The sequence below is a fragment of the Helicoverpa zea genome, chromosome 22 (assembly GCF_022581195.2).
Source record: "Helicoverpa zea isolate HzStark_Cry1AcR chromosome 22, ilHelZeax1.1, whole genome shotgun sequence".
Lineage (NCBI taxonomy): Eukaryota > Metazoa > Arthropoda > Insecta > Lepidoptera > Noctuidae > Helicoverpa > Helicoverpa zea.
This window is the reverse complement of record NC_061473.1, coordinates 8,175,617-8,198,166: the sequence shown is the minus strand read 5'-3', so window position 1 is coordinate 8,198,166 and position 22,550 is coordinate 8,175,617. Positions and strand designations below refer to the sequence as shown.

The 22,550-nt window shown below is 37.4% G+C and overlaps 1 protein-coding gene across 1 annotated transcript; it reads right to left on the bottom strand.

Moving 5' to 3' along the window:
* Positions 1-25: 25 nt before the first annotated feature.
* LOC124641469 (histone-lysine N-methyltransferase SETD1B-like) lies at positions 26-22,143 on the bottom strand. Its single transcript, XM_047179538.1, has 16 exons — positions 21,610-22,143; positions 19,562-19,900; positions 18,960-19,073; positions 17,897-17,955; positions 14,322-14,522; positions 13,920-14,017; positions 13,395-13,548; positions 12,398-12,555; positions 11,018-11,174; positions 10,410-10,556; positions 9,945-10,145; positions 9,410-9,637; positions 5,981-5,985; positions 5,344-5,494; positions 4,769-4,885; positions 26-4,446 (listed from the first exon to the last, which is right to left on the bottom strand). Exons 1-16 carry the CDS (start codon positions 21,776-21,778, stop codon positions 3,400-3,402), a joined length of 3,345 nt encoding a protein of 1,114 aa, XP_047035494.1. The 5' UTR covers positions 21,779-22,143; the 3' UTR covers positions 26-3,399.
* Between the last annotated feature and the right edge of the window lie 407 nt (positions 22,144-22,550).

The window sequence follows — 22,550 nt, the reverse complement described above, 5'->3', positions numbered from 1 at the left end:
GGAAGTTCAAAATGAAAAAACAGAATTGTCGGCAACCATTTATTCACAAGTCGCCCTTGCTTACGCAAAGTTGTCTTTAAACCTATATAACCTAATTATACAGTAGATCCTGCGTCACCACCCACCAACAAACTCGGCGGGAATGCCAACTTGACATTGTTTATTATTATTATTCAATAGCTCAACATGTGCCTGTATAAAAAATAACTTAAGAATATTTTTTGTTTTAGCAGTTTTTGAATAAGTGAATCAATCTGTTATTAGGTACAGAATTTTCAAAAAGTCTCGGTCTATAGTACATGGGGCCGTATGATAAAAACTGTCTTAGTAATTTTCTGCCCAAATATAAAATAACAGACAATATCAAGTCGACATTCCCACAACAACATATTGTAATAAGCAAGTCATTTACATTTTTACATAAACTCAAACGCCACGAGGAGGGCGGTCCCGCCAAAATATAAACTACAATACAAGAAACTTCAGAGATTATAAACAATAGACATATCATGTCTAAATTATATTAAAAAGCTATGCTTTAACACCAGTCATGCAAATATTACCTCAGTATTAAAGGCTCCGAAGCGAGTGCACGAAAATATATTAAGAGTAAGGTTTTAGAAATAAGCGGTGTTACTACGAAAAAGTAAAACAGATGGTTTTAAGTTCGCTGACAACATAAACGTCAATTTTCTTAAAACAACAGTTAATTATAAATTTTCGCGTTCAATTTTTAAAGTAAACAGTAGTTTTATAAACTGTTTACATTTTCGGCGAACTTGGGCCTAAGACATGCGAATTTTCAAACATCTGTTTAACTTTTTTGTAGAAACACCAAAGATATCTTGCGATAAAATATACTTAATAATAATCAACATCAGCCATACATCCTAACAGATAGTTAAATAAGATATGTTAGACTGGTAGTCGATACTACAATTATAGAATAAAATTAATTTACAAAAGTAAAGGGTAAAAATATTTTAAGTTAATGCTCCGAAGCCGACAACTAACAATTTTAAAACAAAGATATTATGTTAGAAGAATCTTTATTAGGTAAAAAGTTCGGTTTTTAAAAGTATTTACATTTCATTGGAAACAAAAGTACAGCTCGGCAACAAGGACTTTTAATTCACTTCAGTAGAAAGCACTTTTAGAAACCGTCCAATAGTTTAAATCAAATGATTATTCTCTGAGATCGTGAATTTGGTTACATTCTCAGCGTTATGATAAAGATGAAGTAAAATATATTATGAATCCCGCAAATAATAATAAAAATAGTTTTTCTCATAGCCCACACGACGACCCCTTACTATAGCGCCATCAACCGAACTTTGTACTGTTAAGTATGACTTTTTACGTTAAAATATCAAAGTAAACCGCCGTTTTAATAAAAACGGGCGTTTGTTGTGTCGGTGAACTCGTACCGTCGTATAATAAGATTAAAATTTTGGTAAACAACCAAATTTAACGAAACTGGAGTATTTTATTGAAATCTTCATACAACTACAGAATGTTAGTCCGATCTGAGGCGCCCCCTACATTCACAAGCTTGTACTTCGCATATACAAGTCTAAAAAAATAATAATATTCAAACATTGCCACATAATTTTACTACTAATTATATGTATAAAGAAAACGTCTGTCTACATCTGAATCACTGCGAAATGGGGATGCGCCAGTTTTTATACGAGTATACATCAAAATTGGATGTTACACGTATTTTTTACTTGGCAACCCAACAAATCGCATGTCAGGTTCAGAAATAAACAGCTTTTGTCAGCTAACAAACGAAGTTTCATGTCGTTTTGGCCTCTTGACGCGTAACTTCGCTTACTAACCAACTCGTGCAGATTGCTTGCATATCTAACGCATTAAGACTGAATTTTATTGAGATTTTTTAAATTTAATTTCTTAAAACTCTTAATTTAAAACTTATTACTGATTCAGTCTTTTTTCCTCGCCAATCAGCGATGAATTTGAAATTGTAAGTTGCCAATTTGGAAAATAATTTCGAAACTGCGTCCATGTTGTTTTATTTGGACTAAATAACGTTAAAAATGCAAGCAATCTAGTCTTAAATAAAGATACACGCTCAACATAATCACGCCGATGTTGGTATGATCATACAAATCAATTTATAGGCACTGATTATTAATTTATCTTAGAAAATATTTACAAGTCTTACATTAAAAACATTTTTATATAATATTTCTATGTTCGTATTAAAACTAATAACTTCAATCGTAATATATTCTGGTACTTCATTTACAATTATTGTAATATTGGTGTCTGTGGAAGATTTGGTTGTTACAAAAATATATCTATGTATGTACCAATGCATGCGATGAATACGCCTTTACTCTGCACGTATTTTGTGTTTAGACATGCAAATTTCCCATGGCTATGCGAAATTCATTGTATGTGTTACCCATGGGTGTTAAAATCCCAGTTTTTCGGTGTCATACAGGTTTTGAGAGACGTTTGCGTAACTAGATAAAATCAATCAAGTATATTGCGATTATATACACCCTCAAATTTTAAATCCTTTTGCATTTTTTCTCACAATGTTTTTGAGTAAATGATGGTTAAAAAGAATCAATTTTAAACGAACTGTTGCATCAAAAGTTTAACAGCCATTCTAGACGGGTAAACTTTCTATTACGTCACTATATGTCCATGTCTAGTTATTTTTAACTTGTCAGTTAACTTTTAGGTCAGTTACGGTAAATTACCGAGTACTCTAAAGTACGATAATCGTCATTGTTTTATCTACTCGCACTTGACGAACTGTCAACGCGTAACCAGCTATAACTCTTGTAAACTAGATATATAATAAAATATAATATACTAATATAAGTATGAAATTGAATATGTCTCGTGATCAGCGCTCATTCTACATAATATATGTACATATTATTAATACAGTTATTTAATTTCTCCACTATAATTAATATGATTTTGTGTGATATAAATTGTTTTATTTAAGGCATGTTAAAAGGGCTACTGGTTGCTAAAATGTTCAGCAAAATATTTTAATTTATGTTTGTATACTGCAACTATTTAGCTAAGTTTTATTGCTCGCATATAACCTTAAAACAGGTAAATATACATACTACATAATTTTATATAGTATCGATGTACTAGGCGACATTATTTGGAACTTGTAGTACAGATGTAATTTTTCACCAATATTTCAATATATGGTCACGTTTTGTCGACAACAAACAGGCGTATACTCCATACAATGAGTGATATATTAGCGAGTTCATAAGGAACAAGCACTATTCACAGCGTGCCCACCGAGGCATTTATGTCGTTCCAATTTAAAATATCATAGAATTGTCGTGGAAAAACGTATGAACTATAGAGATTTAGTGTGGTGAAGTGTAGAGCTCACTACTGGAAGTCAGCGAGCGACTGGCGCCAGGTGGCGTGGAAGGGGATGCGCAGCAGCTTGAGCTTGGTGGTGGGCAGCTGCTGCGACAGCAGGCGCTGCAGCGTGGGCAGCGGCAGGATCTCCACCTGCGGCGGGCCCGCCACCGCGGCGTCGGGCAGGCGGCAGCCGGGCACGGGCTTCAGCACGGGGATGCACTCGCCCACGTCGCGGCGCTTGGGCTCGCCCGCCTGCTCGCACTGGTCGATGAACAGCTCCGTCACGCGCAGCAGCTCGATGGTGACGCCCCACATGAGGTGCGTCAGCGACTCGCGCAGGCGCAGCACCCCGGACAGCACCTGCCGGTTGGTGGTGGCGGACTGCGACACGTACGTGGGGATGATGAGCAGGCGCTGCACGTTGCGGCACTCGGCCAGCGCGTCGTCGAAGCCGGGCTTCACGTCGATGTTGACGAGCTCCAGGCGCGTCAGCAGCGGCAGCCGCGCCAGCGCCCGCAGCACGTCGGCCGCCGCCGCCGAGCCCCGCTCCAGGCGCAGGCGCCGCAGCCGCGCTAGCCGGGCCAGCACGGAGGCGAACCCGGCCCTGAACGTGCACTCGCCCAGCTCCAGCGACTCCAGCGCCGGCAGCGAGCCGATGACGTCGCACGCGCACCAGCCCAGCTCCTTGATGCTGGTGAGCGACAGGTGCGTCAGCTGCGTCAGCGCCGCCAGGTGCCGCAGGTCCTGCGACAGCGACAGCCCCGCCATGGACTTGAGGCGCAGCTCGTGTAGCAGCGGCAGCGCTGCTAGTGGGGCCGGGTCGAGTACAGCGTCGCGGATGGCGAGGGCGGCGAGGCTGCGTAGCCCGGGCAGGCCGCGGCAGACGGCCTCGACGGCGCGGGCGGGGCAGCGGCACATCTCGATGCGCTCGAGCGTGTCGACGACGGAGATGTGCTGCGCGAACTGCTCCCAGAACACCGTGTCGTTCTGCGGCAGCAACATCTTGCGCAGGTCGAGCCGCTTCGTGCCGTGACGCTTCAGCGCCGCGCACAGCCCGGCCCAGTCGCTCACCTGCAAACACATCGATATTAATAAAATATATAACCGCGATAAAATCCGTAAAAGTAGTTTTATTTAAACGTCTAATATTCGCGTAAGTGTCAAAAATCAATGAACCATACGTACGACATACCGTCGTACCACAAAAACTTTTAAACGTCTGTTGAACACTTGTCTAAAAAAATTACAGATTATGACGTTGAAATAAGGTCCGTTTTGCAGCCACACTTTTTTTTAGAAGAATTACCCGGATGTAAGTTTCTGTAGTAAGGCTGATTATGTTTAACATGTCTGTATTTGTGTTTAATAAGTTTAACTAGCATGTGATACTGACATGTGAGTTCTTCATCCGGACATGCCTCCAGAGCGCGGGCGTGGCGGCCAGCGTCCTCCACAGCCGACACACGCGGGCACACTGCGCTAGCTCACGCATGCCTAAGTATTGGAAGATCTGAAATAACAATAATATACACACTTGTATTGCAATGAATATAAAAATATGTGAATAAAAACAGCCTACACCTATATTTCGTTGTCAACTATAGCTATTTCAAAGCACTGGTACTCAGAGCTGAATCCGGTTAGCGGACCCCAACATAGTTAGGAAAAGGCTCGGAGGATGAGGTATAGCTATTTCAAATGTTATATAACAATCGGTTCAGCCATTTCAAACTCAAAACTATCGGAATACAATACTCTCTAAAATCTCTAAGTAACGTTGCATGACCTGTATGGCTAATAAACTTTCAAATTACTGTATAGTAGCTTATTGCAACCAGACCATAAACAGACCTTTTTGTGTCAACTATAGCTCATGCCTGCTGGCTTATGGCTTGTCAAGACCTACTCAAAAACAAAAAAAGGCGGACCTATTCATTTCATAGTAAATATTAAAATATACTCCCGTACCTGCACAACAACATTATAGTTATTCTCCTGCGCCTTATTATAGAAGGCGGTGAAGTGGTCGGTGTCGTCGGGCCGCTGCCTCGCGCGGCGCCGCGGGGACGCCGCCGCGCTCAGCGCCGCGCCGTTCGTCACGCGGGTACGACGAGCCTCGCTGCGTACGATAAATATTATTTTATTAATAAATAAGTAAAAAGAATACTTTATTTCTTGTTTGATAACTCAGATCGTGCTCGAGTCCTCGATAAACATATGTAGCGTTCAATACAATATGTCTTGAATTTAGGACAAACTCCACAATAAAAACAAAGTATACCCAAAAAAATACTCTGTCTCATTTACAATACTCGACGAATAGCTTTGCTTGCCCGAAGTCAGCAACTACTAAGTTCATGACAGTCAATGCTAATGCGCATAGTGAGAAATGACTAACTTCGGAGAAGCAAAGTTATTTGACGTGAACGCTTTAAGTTCGTATAATTCTAACGTTAAATATGTTAAAAATTACATCATTTTAACGTTGAAATATGTTTATCGAGTAAATACGCGATCGAGCCTCAAACAACAGAAAAGTATGTGTTACTTTAAACTTTTTTTTATCATGAAGATCTGCATAAATCTAATATGGACAATTACATACCTTTTCTTTGAACAAAATCCGGTATACCGTTCAAATCAAACCGTTACACGCATTCCGACTAATTTATTTTGCACTTCGTTTTTAAGTTTGATACATTCCTCTACATATTTAAAGATAAATAAATTAAGTTTTTCCACTATATTAAAGTATAGTTAAACCTGGATATGAAACAGATAGGAATAAATATTAAAACATTATTAAAGGCTGGTAGAGAAAAAAAAAAACAATATTAGATAAGTTTCAGTACATAAGTTTTTCATATACTTAAAAACAACCTTAGCATTAATTTTAATTGTTCATATAACTATTTATTTTCAAATGCAAAGAATTACTAAGATTGTTTTCACTTTGGAAATAATAGGCGAAACCAGATAGCATACAACTTTGCGCCAATTAACTTTACATATTTGAAGTTAGGCATTTAACATTTGTACGTACAGATATTGTGAAGAAGCTTTGCATGTCCGAAGTTGGCTACAATTGACTTCACAGTAGTCAAAAAATGTATCAACAAAATACTACTGCACACATGTGAGGCGTTGAATGGCTAACTTCACAGTTGTAAAGTTAACTGGCGCAAACTATTATAAGGTTTCACTAGAGTGTACTTATATGGTCTTTCTACAAAAACTTAAACATGTGTCTAAAACAATATGGCTGCAAAATGGACCTTATTTCAACGTCATAATTTGTCATTTTTTAGGCAAGTGTTAAACTGACGTTTAAGTCTTTGTGGTAAGACGGTTAAAATTTACATGTGAAACAAAAATCTGAAGTCGAGAATCCACCGGTTTGCAACACTGTACATGTGACATGCGAACATATGCACGAACAATTTTGGTGAAACCTCACCATTAGATAACAATTTGAAAGAGATTATAACTTGTTACAACATTGTAAATTTTAAAGTGCTTGTTATAATATAAAGACTGATAATTAACATATAATTCAGCTGAATACAAAACTTTTGACATCAAAACTTTGATAAAGGAAATAACAAAAATAGGCAGAGTTATTAAATCACTAGGTTATTTAGCATTACAAATTATTGAATTTACTATGTAGAAACAAATGCAAGATTAACATTTCATTATAAAAGAACTATTTTTCAATCAGTCACTTTTTTCACGTCACATTTTTATCACTGACATTGAAATTAAACACTGGGTTGTATTTGGAAAGTAAATATTAACATTTATTCTTAAACTTCAGATAATGCAATTTATAGTTATTGACATCTATTACTTCTAATGAATGCTTAATGCGAAAGTAACTCAGTCTGTCTGTAGCGCTTAAACGCCAAAACTACATAACCAAATTAAATGAAATTTTGCACACCTGTCACCCTATTAAAGAACGATGATTTTTAAAAAGTACCACCTTTAAACCAGCGTCCCGAACAAAGTTAGTGGACTAAACATATTACTAAAGCGAGTGCTTCTTGAAATCACGTTTTATAACTACGTACAATCACGTTTTAATTAAATATGGTGGCTGTAGTCTAAAACCTGAGTAAGGACATAAGCATTTTATCCAGGTGTGGGAAGCAGTTCCCAAAACAGCTGTTGTATCTTGAGTCCTGCTCGAGAGGTATTTGAACAAATCGATGAATGTTTTAAAACTGAAAATTTCAGAAATGTAACACTGCTAGATACAAAAATAGCACCTATTTTCACCGAGTCTCTTTACTGTTTTGATGGAAGTATCAATTTAAATTATTTTCTATTGTAAAGCTATTTCTTGTCTATTTCTAGGCTTATTATCATGACAATTTGCGAAATAAATTAGAAATACGCTAAAGGATAGTACAGACAGCAAGCCAACCTATCCGAATCTGTAAATTTTACCAATTGAACATAAATTTTCTGCTATTGTGATAAGGTTGAAAATCTATTGAAGAAATTTGACAGAATAAGGTAGGTTGATTTGCTGTCGTCTATACTTCATATTCCCTTATCTCTCAAATTAGAAATAAAGACTAATAGACACACTCAGAGACATTTAATTGTAACTTAAGCCGTTCCTTAGTGCAGAATTTCTATGAGAACCTGTCACTAAGGAGTGACTTCAGTAATCATTAATGTCTCTGAGTGTGGGGGCAATTGATTAAGAACCGATTTTTTAATCGTCAGTTAACTTATTATAAGCGCGGACTTTTAATTGGCTCTCTGTCCACTATGACTTCCTTCTATTGATTAGTTTCTGTTTAGCTGTCAGTCTTCCATATATTAAATAAATAAATAAACTTGTATCTGAAGAATAAATATGACGATTTGACATATTTTCCATACAAAAGTTGTCAAAACGTCAGACATATTTTTCAGATAAAAGTGATCTGGCGATAAGAAAATCGGCCCTAATCGATTGGTAATCGGATTTATAGTTCTCACCAAACTTTTTGCCGTCACGCAAAATTGAGCGAATCGCGGGGCAGAAACCATTTTTAATTATCAGAGGATGTCACAGATACAGTCAACTTCAGGTCAGTGGTAATAGTTTTATAGGAAAATCGTACTTATTACTATTAATTTAAGGTGCATGACAGTTACCACTAAAGTGCAGTTTACTGTACTCTGAATTTAGATACGAACCGCCATTAAGATTAGCAAGAACTATACCAGTTTTCAATAATTAATCTAAACAGTAATTATTTAACCCTAGTTGTGATATACGTAGATATTACTAGACTTAGTTTAAATTAATCTACGTGCAGTTCAGTATTACATAGGCACTTTTTAAGCGTAAAATATATGTAACGCCTGCCATAAATGCATGCATTTGTAATGAAAAATAATAACTGGTATATTGTAATTATTTTATAGTAGTTCAGTTCGTCTTTGTTCTGAATTTGAATATCTTGTCTTGATAAAATTGATATGATATTACAAAACTTTAAATACGATTTTAACTTGAACATTAAAAGTAAGAAAATGCATATTTTTCTAAACCGATTTGGTTTTCATTTTCAATATAGTAAGAACTAGTTTTCACTACTTTAAGTTTTTATCTTATAGCCATAAATTGTGAGTTAAACGTAATATTTTGTATGTAAAAGAAAGTCTTTGCTTGTTTACTTTTCTAGTTTAAAAATAAAAACTTGCTGTTCTATTGTTTTCGGGTGCAACTTTCTGTAGTACATAGTTATTTGTCTTAAATCCACATCATTGTTTCCTTTATGAATTTAGCAATAGAGGTTCAGCATTTCTTCTTGGTTAAGTAGAAATTATTCTTATAATTCTTGAGGAAGATTTTTTTGTAGTTAAGTCTTGTAAGCATTTCTTCTTATTTTCTTACAAAGAAATTATTCTTATTATTGTTGAAGAAGATTTTTCTGTAGTTTTGAGTCTTGAAATCATTATTTTTTTTATGTATTTGCCAGCACAGCCAATGGAAGTTCACTTTAATGATACAGGGTGATCATTTAGCAGCATGTGTGGCGTGAACCATATTCCTTGGTACGACAACGAAGCGACGGCCGTTGAGGACGGCCAAGCCCTGTGGTAGGGCTGGGCGTGGTGCCCGAGCGCGGCTGGGGGCTGGCGGGACGGGTGCCGGGGCTGGGGCTGGGGCCGGGGGCCCGGGTGCGGCTGGCGGGGCCCCGGCTGGGCCGCCTGCGACGGCCCATACGCGCTCGCCGTCTGGGGTGCCGCCTGCTACCTGTTAATGCATAGATCATTTGATGGACGTCACGTTCTCCATGAGATCAACTTTTTGGCACTACTGTGACATTTCATAAGAAACTGCGAAGGCCTATTTGAAAGAACAACATTTGATTTAATCGTTTTGAAATAAAATTTTAAAAAAGTGTTAACAAGTCTCTTAGTAAATGCAACAGCATACATGATTTCACAATATGATTTAAAGCTTTTAACAAAACAAAAATGAACAAATAAAAAAAATATGTTTTACAAAAAAATTGCATCACGGTCTCAATAAAATAGCACATCTGAACATTTGAACGTACCTTCATCCTAAGCAGCACCCGTTTATCGCGCGGCACCTTCCCCGGCACAGGTACCGGGACAGGCACAGGTACGCGCCTGGGCACAGGGGCCATCACAGGCACAGGTACGGGCACAGGTACCGGCAGACTGGCTGTCGTGACCCCTGACTTGTGTGTTAGAGGCGGCGGCTCTAGCGGCGGTGATGATGATTTGCGACAATTCTGGTGAAAGAACGTTGATTTGTAGGAGGTTGATATTATATATTAGATATGACTTTTTTGTACAGGGGCTTTAATCGAATTAAAAAAAGAGGTTTGCAATTTGATCTGTATGTATGTTCTTATTTTTTGTGCGAGATTATATCACGTTTAGCTGAACGGATTTTTATTCTAGTAGGTGGTAGGGTTCTTCTAGGGAGGTGGTACAGACACAGACATGCGGCGACGGCACGGCTGCAGTGCTCGGCTCTACATATGATATCTCACCTTACAGAAGAAAGGGTCCGGCGGCGCGGCCCGCAGGCCGGCGCAGGCGGGGTGGTACAGACACAGACACGCGGCGCATGACAGCGACGGCACGGCGCCGCGTCCGCACGACATCGAGCACGGCTGCAGAGCTCGGCTTGGCGAACTCTGCGCAATACGGTAAAACATAGGTAATACAAGTGCACTTCAAATACAGCTTGATTAGAATGACGGCAGAATATGGGGTAAATGCCGCGAAGAAATCTTAAAAAAATGCGGCCACGACTGTCCTGTGTTCGGCCACTTGGTTGACCGACAACATTTTAAACGTCAACTTTAATTAAAACAACTATCTATGTTTCAAGTCCGTTTATGCTATCGGTGAAGATATCTCCAATTTTACTGTCATTCTAATCAAGGTATAGTATACAAGAATTTTGTATCGTACGATTATATTTGAACTTGCAAAAAGCACATAAAAAGGAGCTGAAATTACGAAGGCAGTCGTTCCACTAGCTGAATTTCAGCAGTTTTACTTCTAATTTTTAATTATTAAAAACTCTTAAAAGGCATTCTATTTTAATGGAACCTGACATAAAACAATATATTGGTACATATTCCATACTCACGTGCGTATCTGGCTCGTGGACGGGCGCCGGCGCCGACGCGGGGCGGCCCAGCAGCGGCGGCGGCGGCGGCACGCGGGGCGCGGGTGGGGCGGCGGGCGGGGCGGCCGGTGGGGCGCCGGGTGGGGCGGCCGTGGCGCCGGGGGGCGGGAGGGGGGCGCTGTGTGGGCGCGTGTGGTGCAACACGCCCCGTCATATAATCGTCATGCTTTCGCTTCTTATAGTTCGAAACTTACATACCACACCTTTTAAATATATTTATCATCTACTACCCTGTACCCCTCTAAAATCTGACTGTCGCGCAATTAGGTTAAAGTGATAAAATTCATATTTGACGTGCACTGTTCTTGTGTTTATATCTATCTGACATAAACCCAGTTACTAGAGCAAACCTGTTGTTATGACTGTTTCTCAGACTCTCTGGCTTCAAATCATTATTTAATATCATCATTTAATCATTGTTTCACTTTTAAAACTCCCATTCAACTTATTTAGACCCATTTATTTCTATCATTTATACATAGATGACGTCAAAATTTCTCATAAGGCTTGGTAAGCTAATAGTGATTTCGTACTAAGACCAAATAGTAACTCAAAGCTTTTCATTGTATAATTAACAGGTGTGGTCCAGTCATTCAATTCTAATTTATCATATTATTAATTTAGACACGCTTCCAGCATGGATTATATCACATTGGTACATATTAACAAAAAACTTTGAAGATTGATCTTCTAGATCAATAATCAGAGTTTTTCTACAAACATAAGGCAGGTATAATAATATATAACAAATAAAATAACAACAACCTACTCTATATATTTATTGTTTTTTATTTTTTGTTCAGAATATTGTAAAGGAATGTATCAAACTTTTTAACCGTGCAAATATTGCGTGAATAGAAACGCGCTTATAATCTAGCATGAAATATATATTTTTTGTTTTTGTGAACATTTCAACGAAGCCATGTTGAAAGATTACGTAGGTACTTGTTTATTTCAAAGTTTACATTTGACAATTATACTAATTTCATAGTTCTTTCGCGATATTCTGACGAATTCTCTGAATTCCAATCAAAATCTTGTCTGACCTATAAAACTTTTTACTCTGGTTAATTTCCTTAATTTTGTATATCACAAGAACATTCTCCTAAAGCCCTAACAACAAAAAATATTATTTTCATTGTACCACATGTTTCGATCAACTATTTCAAAATATTCAGTAGGTAGAGTAATGACTCTTATTTATTTATAAATAAAAGAACTTCTGACCAGTTCAAAAATCGATACAATATTATTGATATAATTACTCGATTTCGAACTTCAACAACATAGCTTCGTTCAAACCACAAACGTGTACAAATTACAATATCAAAGTGTACGTACCTGGGTTTCTTCCAAGCAGCGCTGTTGTTGTTGTCAGTATTGCTCGGAGTTGTCGCCTGCTGCTGTTGTTGCGGCTTCTTCTGTTGCTTGGGGGGCGGTGTTGCTGCTGACGGGGCGGGGACAGCGTTCGTGCTGAGACGGGAACCCATTGATTTCACCTTCAAATGGACAAGTTATTTTAGAAATGAAAGAACTTATTTATGGAGTCATCTTTAAGTGAGGGCTTGTTATCTTATATATAAAAATGAATTGCTGTTCGCTAGTCTCACTAAAACTCAGATTTGGGTTATTTTGGTTTTAAAATGTTCGTAGAGGTTCAGGGAAGGTTTAAATATTACGAAGTTTGTTGGGTCAGCTAGTTAGCAATAAGTTTAACCTATGTTAGTATCTTAATGATGTTATTAGTCTGCAAGTCTTCCTTAAAATAAATAATTACATTATGTCAGTATGTCTGTCATCAACTGCCTAGCCTTTCCTTCATATGTTGGGGTTGGATTCAGTCTAATAATGAAGATGTCTGTGTGTGTAAAGTTCGCGGTGGAATGGAACTAGACCGCCGTAGAATGAAGTAAAGTGCACAATTTTCATATAGAATTTAAAAGGTACCACACACCAAGTTCTCCCTGGAATCTGCATGCAGCTTTTATGTGGTTGTGGCAATATTTTTTATTTATATATTTTTTATTTTATATTTCTATGTACTAACAATTTATCAATTTTATTTATATGTTTGTTTCAGTGCCGTTCTACGTACTCAACAAGTTCTACTACAAGTGAAAGAAGTTTTTTATGTTTTATTCCCTTCTTACATTTTAATTTTGAATTTAATTATACCTACTTGCTTCTCATACCACTTGTCAGTGGCAGAATCGTCGACATCGAAGGCGTTGATCGAAAGAAACAAAAATATAATAGAATAGGCGATCGGTAAATGGATAAAAAAAAAATTACAGGCATGCGAAGAGAAGGAGTTTAAAAAAAATAATGAAAAACTAACCTTGAGTTTAGCGGGCGGCGACTTGGCCTGCTGGGCTGGTGACGCAGGCTCGGGGCTGGCGCCCTTGGGCGGCTTGGGCTTGGGCGTCCGCTTGCCCTCCAGGGGCGCCGGCGCCGCCACCGGAGACTCCACGCGACGGATCATTTTTGCGTCTCTGTATCGATAGGATTGTTATGTTAGAGCAGTCCATCATTGCCTGGCTTTTTTGCCAACTATGTTGGGGTCAGCTTCGAGTTAACCTGATGCAACTGAGTACCAATTTTATTCATGGAATAACTACCTGTTCTCAAACCACTAACTCGCTCGGCTTCAGCAATTATTATAAAAAAATATTTTCCAGGAGATCCTTTCTAAAAATCAGCACTGAGAATTTGAGAGAAGTTTTTCTATACTGTTTTTATCTTTAGAATCCAATGTATATTATTTGGAAGTTTGGTTTAGTGTTATCTGGCAGCAATGGGATCTCTTTTGATGAAATATTACCTCCCTGTACATTTGATAAATTAGTAAGCATAAAGAACTAACCTTATAATTTCCTTTTCAGGATCATCAACCCCGAGTGGCTCCTTGAAGAAGGAGAAATTCTCCACCGTCAGCCCGGTACCGGCCAGATGTTCTGCTACCTAAAACAAGAATTATATAAAACCCATTTCTATCTGTCTGTGCAGTATTCATATAGATACACTAGCCGTTTTCCCGCGGTTTTACCCGCGTCCTGTTGGAACTTCTGCCAATACCGGGATAACATAACAGCCTATTTTACTCGGGAAGAGTGTAGCTTCCAACAATGAATGAGCGTTGTCAATGTTTCCTCTTTATAATATTAATATAGATAAGGGAGGGTTACGATATATGAGGAAAGGGGGTAAAAATTCCTAATTAGGTAGATGTAATTACGAGAAATAGCTAGTTAATCTATTAATATACCTCTCTAGTAGACCTCAACTTCTTCCCCGCGGGTGTATAGTAATAAATATCAGCATTTCTTCTGGAGTGAGCGTCCAGGGCCGCTCTGAACACCAGTTCTCTCTTCCAGCCTCTCTCCAGAGGCACCCTGAGGAGAGGAGACGACATTTCCGTGGTGGCCCTGCGGCCTCCGCGCTGGGCTGGTGATGATGCTGCACTAGCCTGCATTTGAAGATTATATAAGGTTATATAGGTGTCTTTCAATATTCTATCTTACTTACTAGAGATAGAATTTAGAAACAAGTAGTTAAATGTAAAATTCCCATCTCTCTCTAGTAAGGAAAATAACAGATAGAATCATCATAGAATTGGGCAAAAAATAACTTTGCTTTTCGAAGTTTATCATCACAGGTGAGTTTTGTTTGAGCATTTTGTGTGGCGTCACTGTCAAGTTAGAATTAGATAACTTCGGACAAGTAAAGCTACTTTATGTCCACATAAAGTGTACGTGTACGCAGGCCTATTTCAATAAAGTGCAATTTGTTATCTAGTTTATTTAGTTTGTTACTGTACCTATGGTTAAATTAAAAGTTGTAAAGTTGACCATAACCCTATTAAATATCATTATCCTGTGGTGAAGTCTAGCTTAAAAATATTTAGGGAATTGAAAAAGGCCTTTACATTTTTGTACGACCTTAACACAGATTGCATGCTAAAGTTTCCTTCTTTTTCTTGTTATATGTTTTACTAAATAACTACATTCAATGTATACTTCTGTTAGTATTATGAATACAGAATAATAAAAAGCTGAAAATAAAATTTGCCACATCCAAATTCAGAACCAAATTCTTTTTAAATTTATTTTTGATTATCTATTTCGAAACATGCAGCTATCACCTTTGTATACATATTAAATTCATGCATACTTTTCTTTTTTAGAGACCATAGACTTTTCTACTTTCCCTAAAACCCTACAATGTTAAGAAAAAAAAAACATAAACAAGAATAAAACGTTTATAAATATGTACTATTTACCAGCAGCCTTATTTATTGCTTTTAAATCAAAAGCCCATTAATAATTTAAAAAATATACATGTTTAGCACATTAAATAAAGGACAATGCCAGGGTCTGGGCTCAAAGTTTGCCCAGCAGTGGGAGTAGTTCCAGCTGGTTCCATAGTGCACTCTGAACATGAAATCCAAATATTTTTGAAATCGGTTCCAGAGGTCCCGAAAAAAACCGGTTCAAATGTTCTCCATAGATAGTCACTTAACAAAGCCTGAGCCATTTGCCCAGTAGTGAAAGTGAAGAAGTCGAAATAGGTTCTTTACTGCACTGTTAACACGAAATCTAAATATTTTGGAAATCGGTCCAAGAGGTCCCGAGAAAAACCGGTTCTAATGTTCAACTTGAACAGTCACTTTACAAAGCCCAAGCCGTTTGCCCAGTAGTGGAAATAGTTAAAATAGGTTCCTTACTTCACTCTTAAGGAGGAATCCGAATATTTTTTTAAATCGGTCCCAGAGGTCAAGAGAAAAACCGGTTCTCATGTTAGCCAGCCATTTTAAGCAGCCACAAACCTAACAACCTTCTTTTCTTGAAATAACATTCAGATAGTTAGTGGTTTCACTGTTAACAGGATAAAATAACAGAAATAGTCGTTTAAAGGTAATTGTTGTTTCTCTTGCTTTTCAGTCTCTATCTACTACAATCAGTCCTAAGTTCGTGTAGCGTCATGCAATTCATATCCGTAATGGCAATGGAAAAATCTTATCAGGACGAATAAAATAAGCTCGAACACGAGGTAGTAAATAGTTACCGTTGAGGAGTTCCCTCGTCTCACTGTCGTCTCCATCGGCAGGTCAGGTCTTAACCTCCACAGTTTTGTGGTGTCGGAGACATACCCGAATGACAAGTTTTTATTCGCTATGTGCTTACAATTTCCGAGAGTTCCCTATTGTTTTAAGGTTTCTATCAACAGACCCTGGACCGAATAACAAAGGAACTATTTGGAAAGTAAATCCTTTCAAACAATAAAATGATTGTTTAAATCGGTTGGTAAACGACGGAGTTAATATGCACGTACTTACGTAAAAAGAATACAAACGAACTGAGAAACTCCTCCATTTTTTGAAGTCGGTAAAAAAAATTCTCGTTCAATACCTCGTATTTGTCGATTAATATTATAATGCATTTCAATTAAGGTAATAAAAGTGGAATAGTTAAGAGTTCGTAAGGATGTTTTTCATAATATTGAATAAGAGTGAAACCAGTTTTTCTCAGGACTCCCGGGATAGATTTCGAAATATTTCGGTCTGGGACCTATTATAAGCCTATGGAACATAATGCACTATGCAGTTACTGTGGGCAACTCTTGAGCCCAACTTCCATACAAAGAATAGCATTGTCCTTTATGTATCTTCCACCATTCTAAATAAAAGCATGCATCAAAAAGATACAAAAAATAGGACAAAGTCCTAACCTTTTTGCGTTTGATTTCAACTTCAATTTTGAATGCTGGCTAGATAAAAAAAAATACGTGTCAAAGTGTTAGTAACGATCTAGTGGAGGCCTGAAACTATGCTCGATTCTACTTGAAAGAGACATAGTATTTGAGTCAAGATTTTTATATAAATATCCAGGTTGGTTAAATATGGGTAAAGTTATGTTCTGATAAGTGACAAATAAGTAATTTCAAAAAGGCTTTTTTTCATATACATATGATCACTTAAACTGAAGAAGGTCCTAGAAATGTATAATAAGCAAAACAATTTGATGTTGATAAAATGTCATGCATAGCAATGTTTCTTGGCAAACAAGTTTGATTGTCTCCATCATTAAAATCGAGCACAGTTTTAGGCACTTATGGAAAAAGTGGTTTTAAAGTCCTCTGTGTCGAATAGGCCCTTCACTTTCTTATTCAATAAATATTTATCAGATCTGGTTTGGTAATCACAAAACATTAGTTCTTGGTTATGTTCTTTCAAGAAACACTGTACCAATTTGTATGAAATATGGCACCGGTTTACATAAAGGGCTTAAGAAGGAACATGATGGGTTTTAGTCAGCAAGAGTCTGACAATCCCTCAAGCTGCAGCCACAGCAGGAGGGGTCATTTGATGATTTACCTTCAAAAAAGGTAGACTTTTCTACTAGAAATAAATATTGGTGAACATATTTATATGTACAGGCATATTTTGTAGTTTTTTTTGCATCATATGGTCAGCAGCTAAAGTTATTTATGATTTTGGTTGAGACCTTTAGAACCTTTAGAGATTTTTTTTAGGAATTAATATCTTTTTAAGTTAAGTTAATATTTTTTACTGCCGTCTGTATTAGTGGGAGTTACTATGAGTTAATTGTGTGATGTCAGCTACCAATAGTTCTTATTCAATGTAATTATTAAAGTCGTGTTAACTATATACAATTTCTATTTACTTCTTGGTTATATGAATTTACTATAAATAAGATGATTAATAATTCTGACATTATGAAACTAAAAAATTTGAATACTATGGCAGCTGATATACAAAGGGCCGTATTCTACAGAGGATGTGTTAGTAAGCATATAGCAGTTAGAAATGAGTTCACTCACATCAGTGGCTCCGTCTCCATCTGACCTTGAAGATAGAGCTGAGGAGGGCCTGGATCCATCTAGAATAAAAATAATAGAGTTACAATCTACTATAGACTCTTCTTCCTATTGCCCTGTTCCCATTTTTATTTGGGGTCGGCGCAATATGTCATCCTCTTCCATTTTCCCCTGTCACTCACACTCACTCCCTTTCTATTCATATAATCTACTGTAGACGTATCAAAAAAAAAATCGGTTATTCTAAGTGGCTGAAAACAGCACATTTCGAACGTCAGAATTACATGAAACAGTCCCTAAAACGCCTATAATTCACCACTTCCTGTGTGTTAATACTGGGAAGAAGAAGTGGCGCAACAAACTCCCCGGACACATATCTGTCTGTATTATAAAAATTAAATGTACATCCTTTCTAATAAGTATTGTTGTATTACTCAACCGATAGAGATGAAATGTTACAAATGCAGCTGCACTACTGGTTTGTATATATTTACATAAAACCTTTTTGGATTAATGCGGCACCAGCACGTCAGCAGCGGCGGCAGTCGCCCATAGATATCAATTGTTTGCATGCAGGCAGTTACAGTCAAGTTATTTTTATTTGGTAATAAAAAATATTTTGTATAGAAACAAACATTCTTGTGACTCGCTTAGTTTTTTATTGCATCTATATGTAATACTAGCTTCTGCCAGTGGTTTCACACGCATCCCGTAGGAACCTCTGCACGAACCCAGATAAAAAGTAGCCTATAGCCTTCCTCGATACATTGGCTTACTCACACTGAAAGAATTGTAGCAGTAGTTCCTGAAATTAGCGAGTTCAAACAAACAAACTCTTCGGCTTTATAATATTATAGCAGTTTTCCCGCGTCCCGTGGGAGCTACTGCCCGCACCGGGATAAAATACAGCCTATGTTACTCACAGATAATATAGCTTTCTAATGGTGAAAGAACATTTAAAATTGGTCCAGTAGTTTTTGAGTTTATCCATTACAACCAAACAAACAAACAAAGTTTTCCTTTTTATAATATTAGTGTAGATAAGTAATAAGTATAGACATATTACCTGTGTCTTTGCGTAGTCGCTTAGATGCTCTTCCGGGTGGGTGGAGCGTGGCCAGAACTGTTTTCAGTGGCACCAAGTCTTTGCTGGCGGCTGTCACCTCTTCCTCCAATCGCTCTGAATATACAAGTCATCAGAGTTATTAATATTATGGAAAATATAACTTAATTGTGTATATAAATAACTGCCTTTGCCCAACTGTAGGACAGCATAGGCTAAGGAAATAAAATATAAATAAATTATTTTATAGAGACTTACAGCCAATTTCTTCATCAAAAGTAAAAGCCAAAGTAATGTCATAAAGTAAAAGTAACGGTCAAATTAGTTTTTTCTATTAGTTCTGCTGTTACTTTAGCCTTAAAAAAACGAATTTGACCATTACTTTTACTTTATGACATTACTTTGGCTTTTACTTTTGATGAAGAAACTGACTGTTAATGTAACTTCAAACAAGTTTGACTCTAATACTGTATAGGACATAGATTTTAGGCATGTTAACCTTATGGTTACTTAAAAATGATTTAGATAAAGTAATAGGCTGTCCCAAGCTACAAAGTTTCACGAGAAATATAAAAAAAATATATATTGAAAGTAAAAAAACTCACCCAAGACAGTTAAGTAGCCTTCCGTCTTAATTTCCAGTTTGACATCATCAAAACCTTTAAACTCTTCGTCTCCATCATCACTGAACGTAGACGAGGCTCTCCTCTTAATACCTCTACTTAAATGTTCTTCAATATTATGTTCAAACGTCTCAATCTCATCTTTAACAAACACTTCGTCCTCATTCTTTATATCCACGTCGTACTCCGGGGGGTCGATTGGTACATCACTGTCTTCACAGTCCGGTTCTTTCTTAACGTCTGTTGATTCATCAGCTTCTTCTATCTTTGGTTTGATTTCTTCTGGATCTGGGTCTGGGGCTGGATCTGGTACGGGCTCCTCTGTGAATATAAGTTGGAATACATAAATATGAGCCGGTTATTGTGTTATGTGTGTGGATAGTGAGAAATGGGGCTGTCATTCGAACATTTTTGGCATTTGTTACACATAGTCAGAATACAGTAAGTATGACAATGAGTCTTGTCCAAGTGGTTGCCCGGGTAACTGGGATCTGCATCTGTTCAGAATAGAAGTTGACCACAACATAGCTGGGAAAAGGCTAGGCTAATGATGTTCGTAGTGGGATAACCTGCCAACGACTCAGATATTACATGTTTAGCCCTATTGTATATTAATTGGCTTATTCCATATGGGAATAAATTCAAATACACAAAATCACACTTAAATTATAAAGTTTTAATAATACATGGATATTTATTAGTCTTTTAAGAATAATTTTGTATGTACGTAATAATATTTGCCACAAAACACGGTTTATTTAAAAAGTATAGATGAAGAAGGCTACAACAGTTGCACGGAGTATTAACAAAATGGCAAAAAAGTGTGAAAAAATAAGTGGTTACTGATAGAGATGTATGAGAGAAAAGGAAATGGACTCTAATACATTTATCTTTCAAACAAAGTGCATTGATATATTGTGACATACGTGTATACAGGTAGATAAAAATTCCATTGATAACTGTAAACAACGTTTGACGCTTCCACTAGGGAGTAGTTAGTACCACAAACCAGTGGAACTCATCATATGCATAGGCCTTTCCCAAATAGGTTGGTGACAGCTTCCAGAATAACCAGATGCAGCTGCCTATCTGACCTCCTCACCCCAGTTACCCAGGTAAATCACTCCCCAGGTAAGACTTACTGGCTTCTGACTACCTATAATGACTGTCAAGAGATGATAAGTACCAGTGGCAAGTACTTGTTTGTGTTTCCAATATGTTCATAAATATCATAAGAAAGTTATGTCTGGATTTATAAACTAGAATTAAAATGGTGCATCAGAACTACAGCCCGTAGCAGAATAAAATATAGCATATGTTTTTAAATAGTGAACGTGTATTCAATGTCCTGTAGTTGCCGAGCCTTATGGGTCAAGTAAGGTAACAAATGTTTCCTCTTTAATAAATCAGTACCTACAGAAGTATAGATTAAAGCTACCTAAACAGAATCTAAGTAAAAAGGACAAACGTCTTGATTTTATTTAAACATTGATCAACAAACATATTTCGGTTCCGATTACATGCTAATTACATATTGAAGTTCAAAAAGAATCCCGCTTTCATGCTAAATGTGTTCAAACAGTTAAATATAGGCATAAATATTACCCATACATGTTTATAAGGTCATATGCTCCTTAGTAAGGCACAGCTTGAACATGATGACATCATATTGGATTCATCGACACAACTCATCATGTATTTTGATAAAATAACAGTGGAAAGTGTTCGCTGCAGCGTTCAAATTAGTTCAAAATACATTAGTGACTGCGTTTAGTAATTACTGCATAATTACCACTAAATTATGCTCTGTTGATACTACATACTGATAACTAACTTCTAAACTATGAACTAGTAACTAGGTACCAGATTTACCAAAATAAGTTTAGGAAATGTCGATATTTGACCTCAATTTGCAATAGAAAGGTTGCAACTGCAGTTTTGAATTAATAAAAGCAAAAATATACTATCCAATTGACGAAAAACTATGTCGTGATGTTGGCACTTAGGTTATGTGAAAGTTTTTGTAGTACCTTCCGCCAAAGCTGGTGGCTCTTCAGCGACGGGAGCCGTGGGCTCGGTCACCGCCTCCTCCGCCTCTGCTTCGGGCTCCGGGACTGCGGCCGCCGCGGTTGCCTCATCGTTGGTTACTTTAGCTTCGTCCCCAGTTGTGTTATCAGACACCGCCATTTCCTCCGACATTGTCAAATAAAACAATTTTTATCACGAGTCCACTGTCAAAATATATATGGCCACATAACCAGGCTGTTACGACACTTCGCCAGTTCTCGCGACGAATAATCACGGTTTGTGCGCGTCACAACGTAGATTTCCCGCTATAATGGTCGCGAAAAAAACTTTAGCCTTATTGGCATACACATTACGTCCAAACGTCAACTTTTCAACTTTCCTTTGTACAGTTTTAGTAGGTGTTTCAAATTCACGCAAGTTTACATTAAATATGAACAAAATAAGCGATATTATGATAAAAATTACATCTGCTATCTAATTCCAAAAGATTTAGAAAATGTCGAGCATAAACAATATCCGTTCGCCGACGACGCCACAGTGATCGTCTAATCTCTATGGTTCATTTCATTCACTCTTTAGTCTGTAGTTTTCAGACAAAATATTATATCTATGGTAGTATGGTTGTAAACATTGCATGTATTTTTATTTAAAGGTTTTTTGTCAATTCTATATGCATCGTTATTCGATGCTCCGAAACTACGGAACCGTTTTGAAAAATTTTTACACTGTTGGGAAGTTACTCTATCCTCTGTAACATAGGCTATATTTAATCCGTGTACGGATACTAGAGTAGTTCCCACGAGATCCGAGTTTAACAGCGGGAAAATTACTAGTAAACGATAGATAAAGGAGAGGATGGTTCCCAAACTCGACCGTTTTTCATTTATTTTTAAACCCCTATCCATTTAGAATATTATTCCCAGTGATAACTTCTGGGAACAAA

Excerpts from the sequence above, each read along its gene's own strand:
- LOC124641469 (XM_047179538.1), bottom strand. The coding sequence starts at position 21,778 with ATGTCGGAGGAAATGGCGGTGTCTGATAACACAACTGGGGACGAAGCT. Across the intron at positions 19,901-21,609 it reads GCCACCAGCTTTGGCGGAAG|AGGAGCCCGTACCAGATCCA; the intron begins GTACTACAAAAA and ends TTATATTCACAG. Across the intron at positions 11,175-12,397 it reads GCTGCTTGGAAGAAACCCAG|CGCCCCCCTCCCGCCCCCCG; the intron begins GTACGTACACTT and ends GCGCCCACACAG.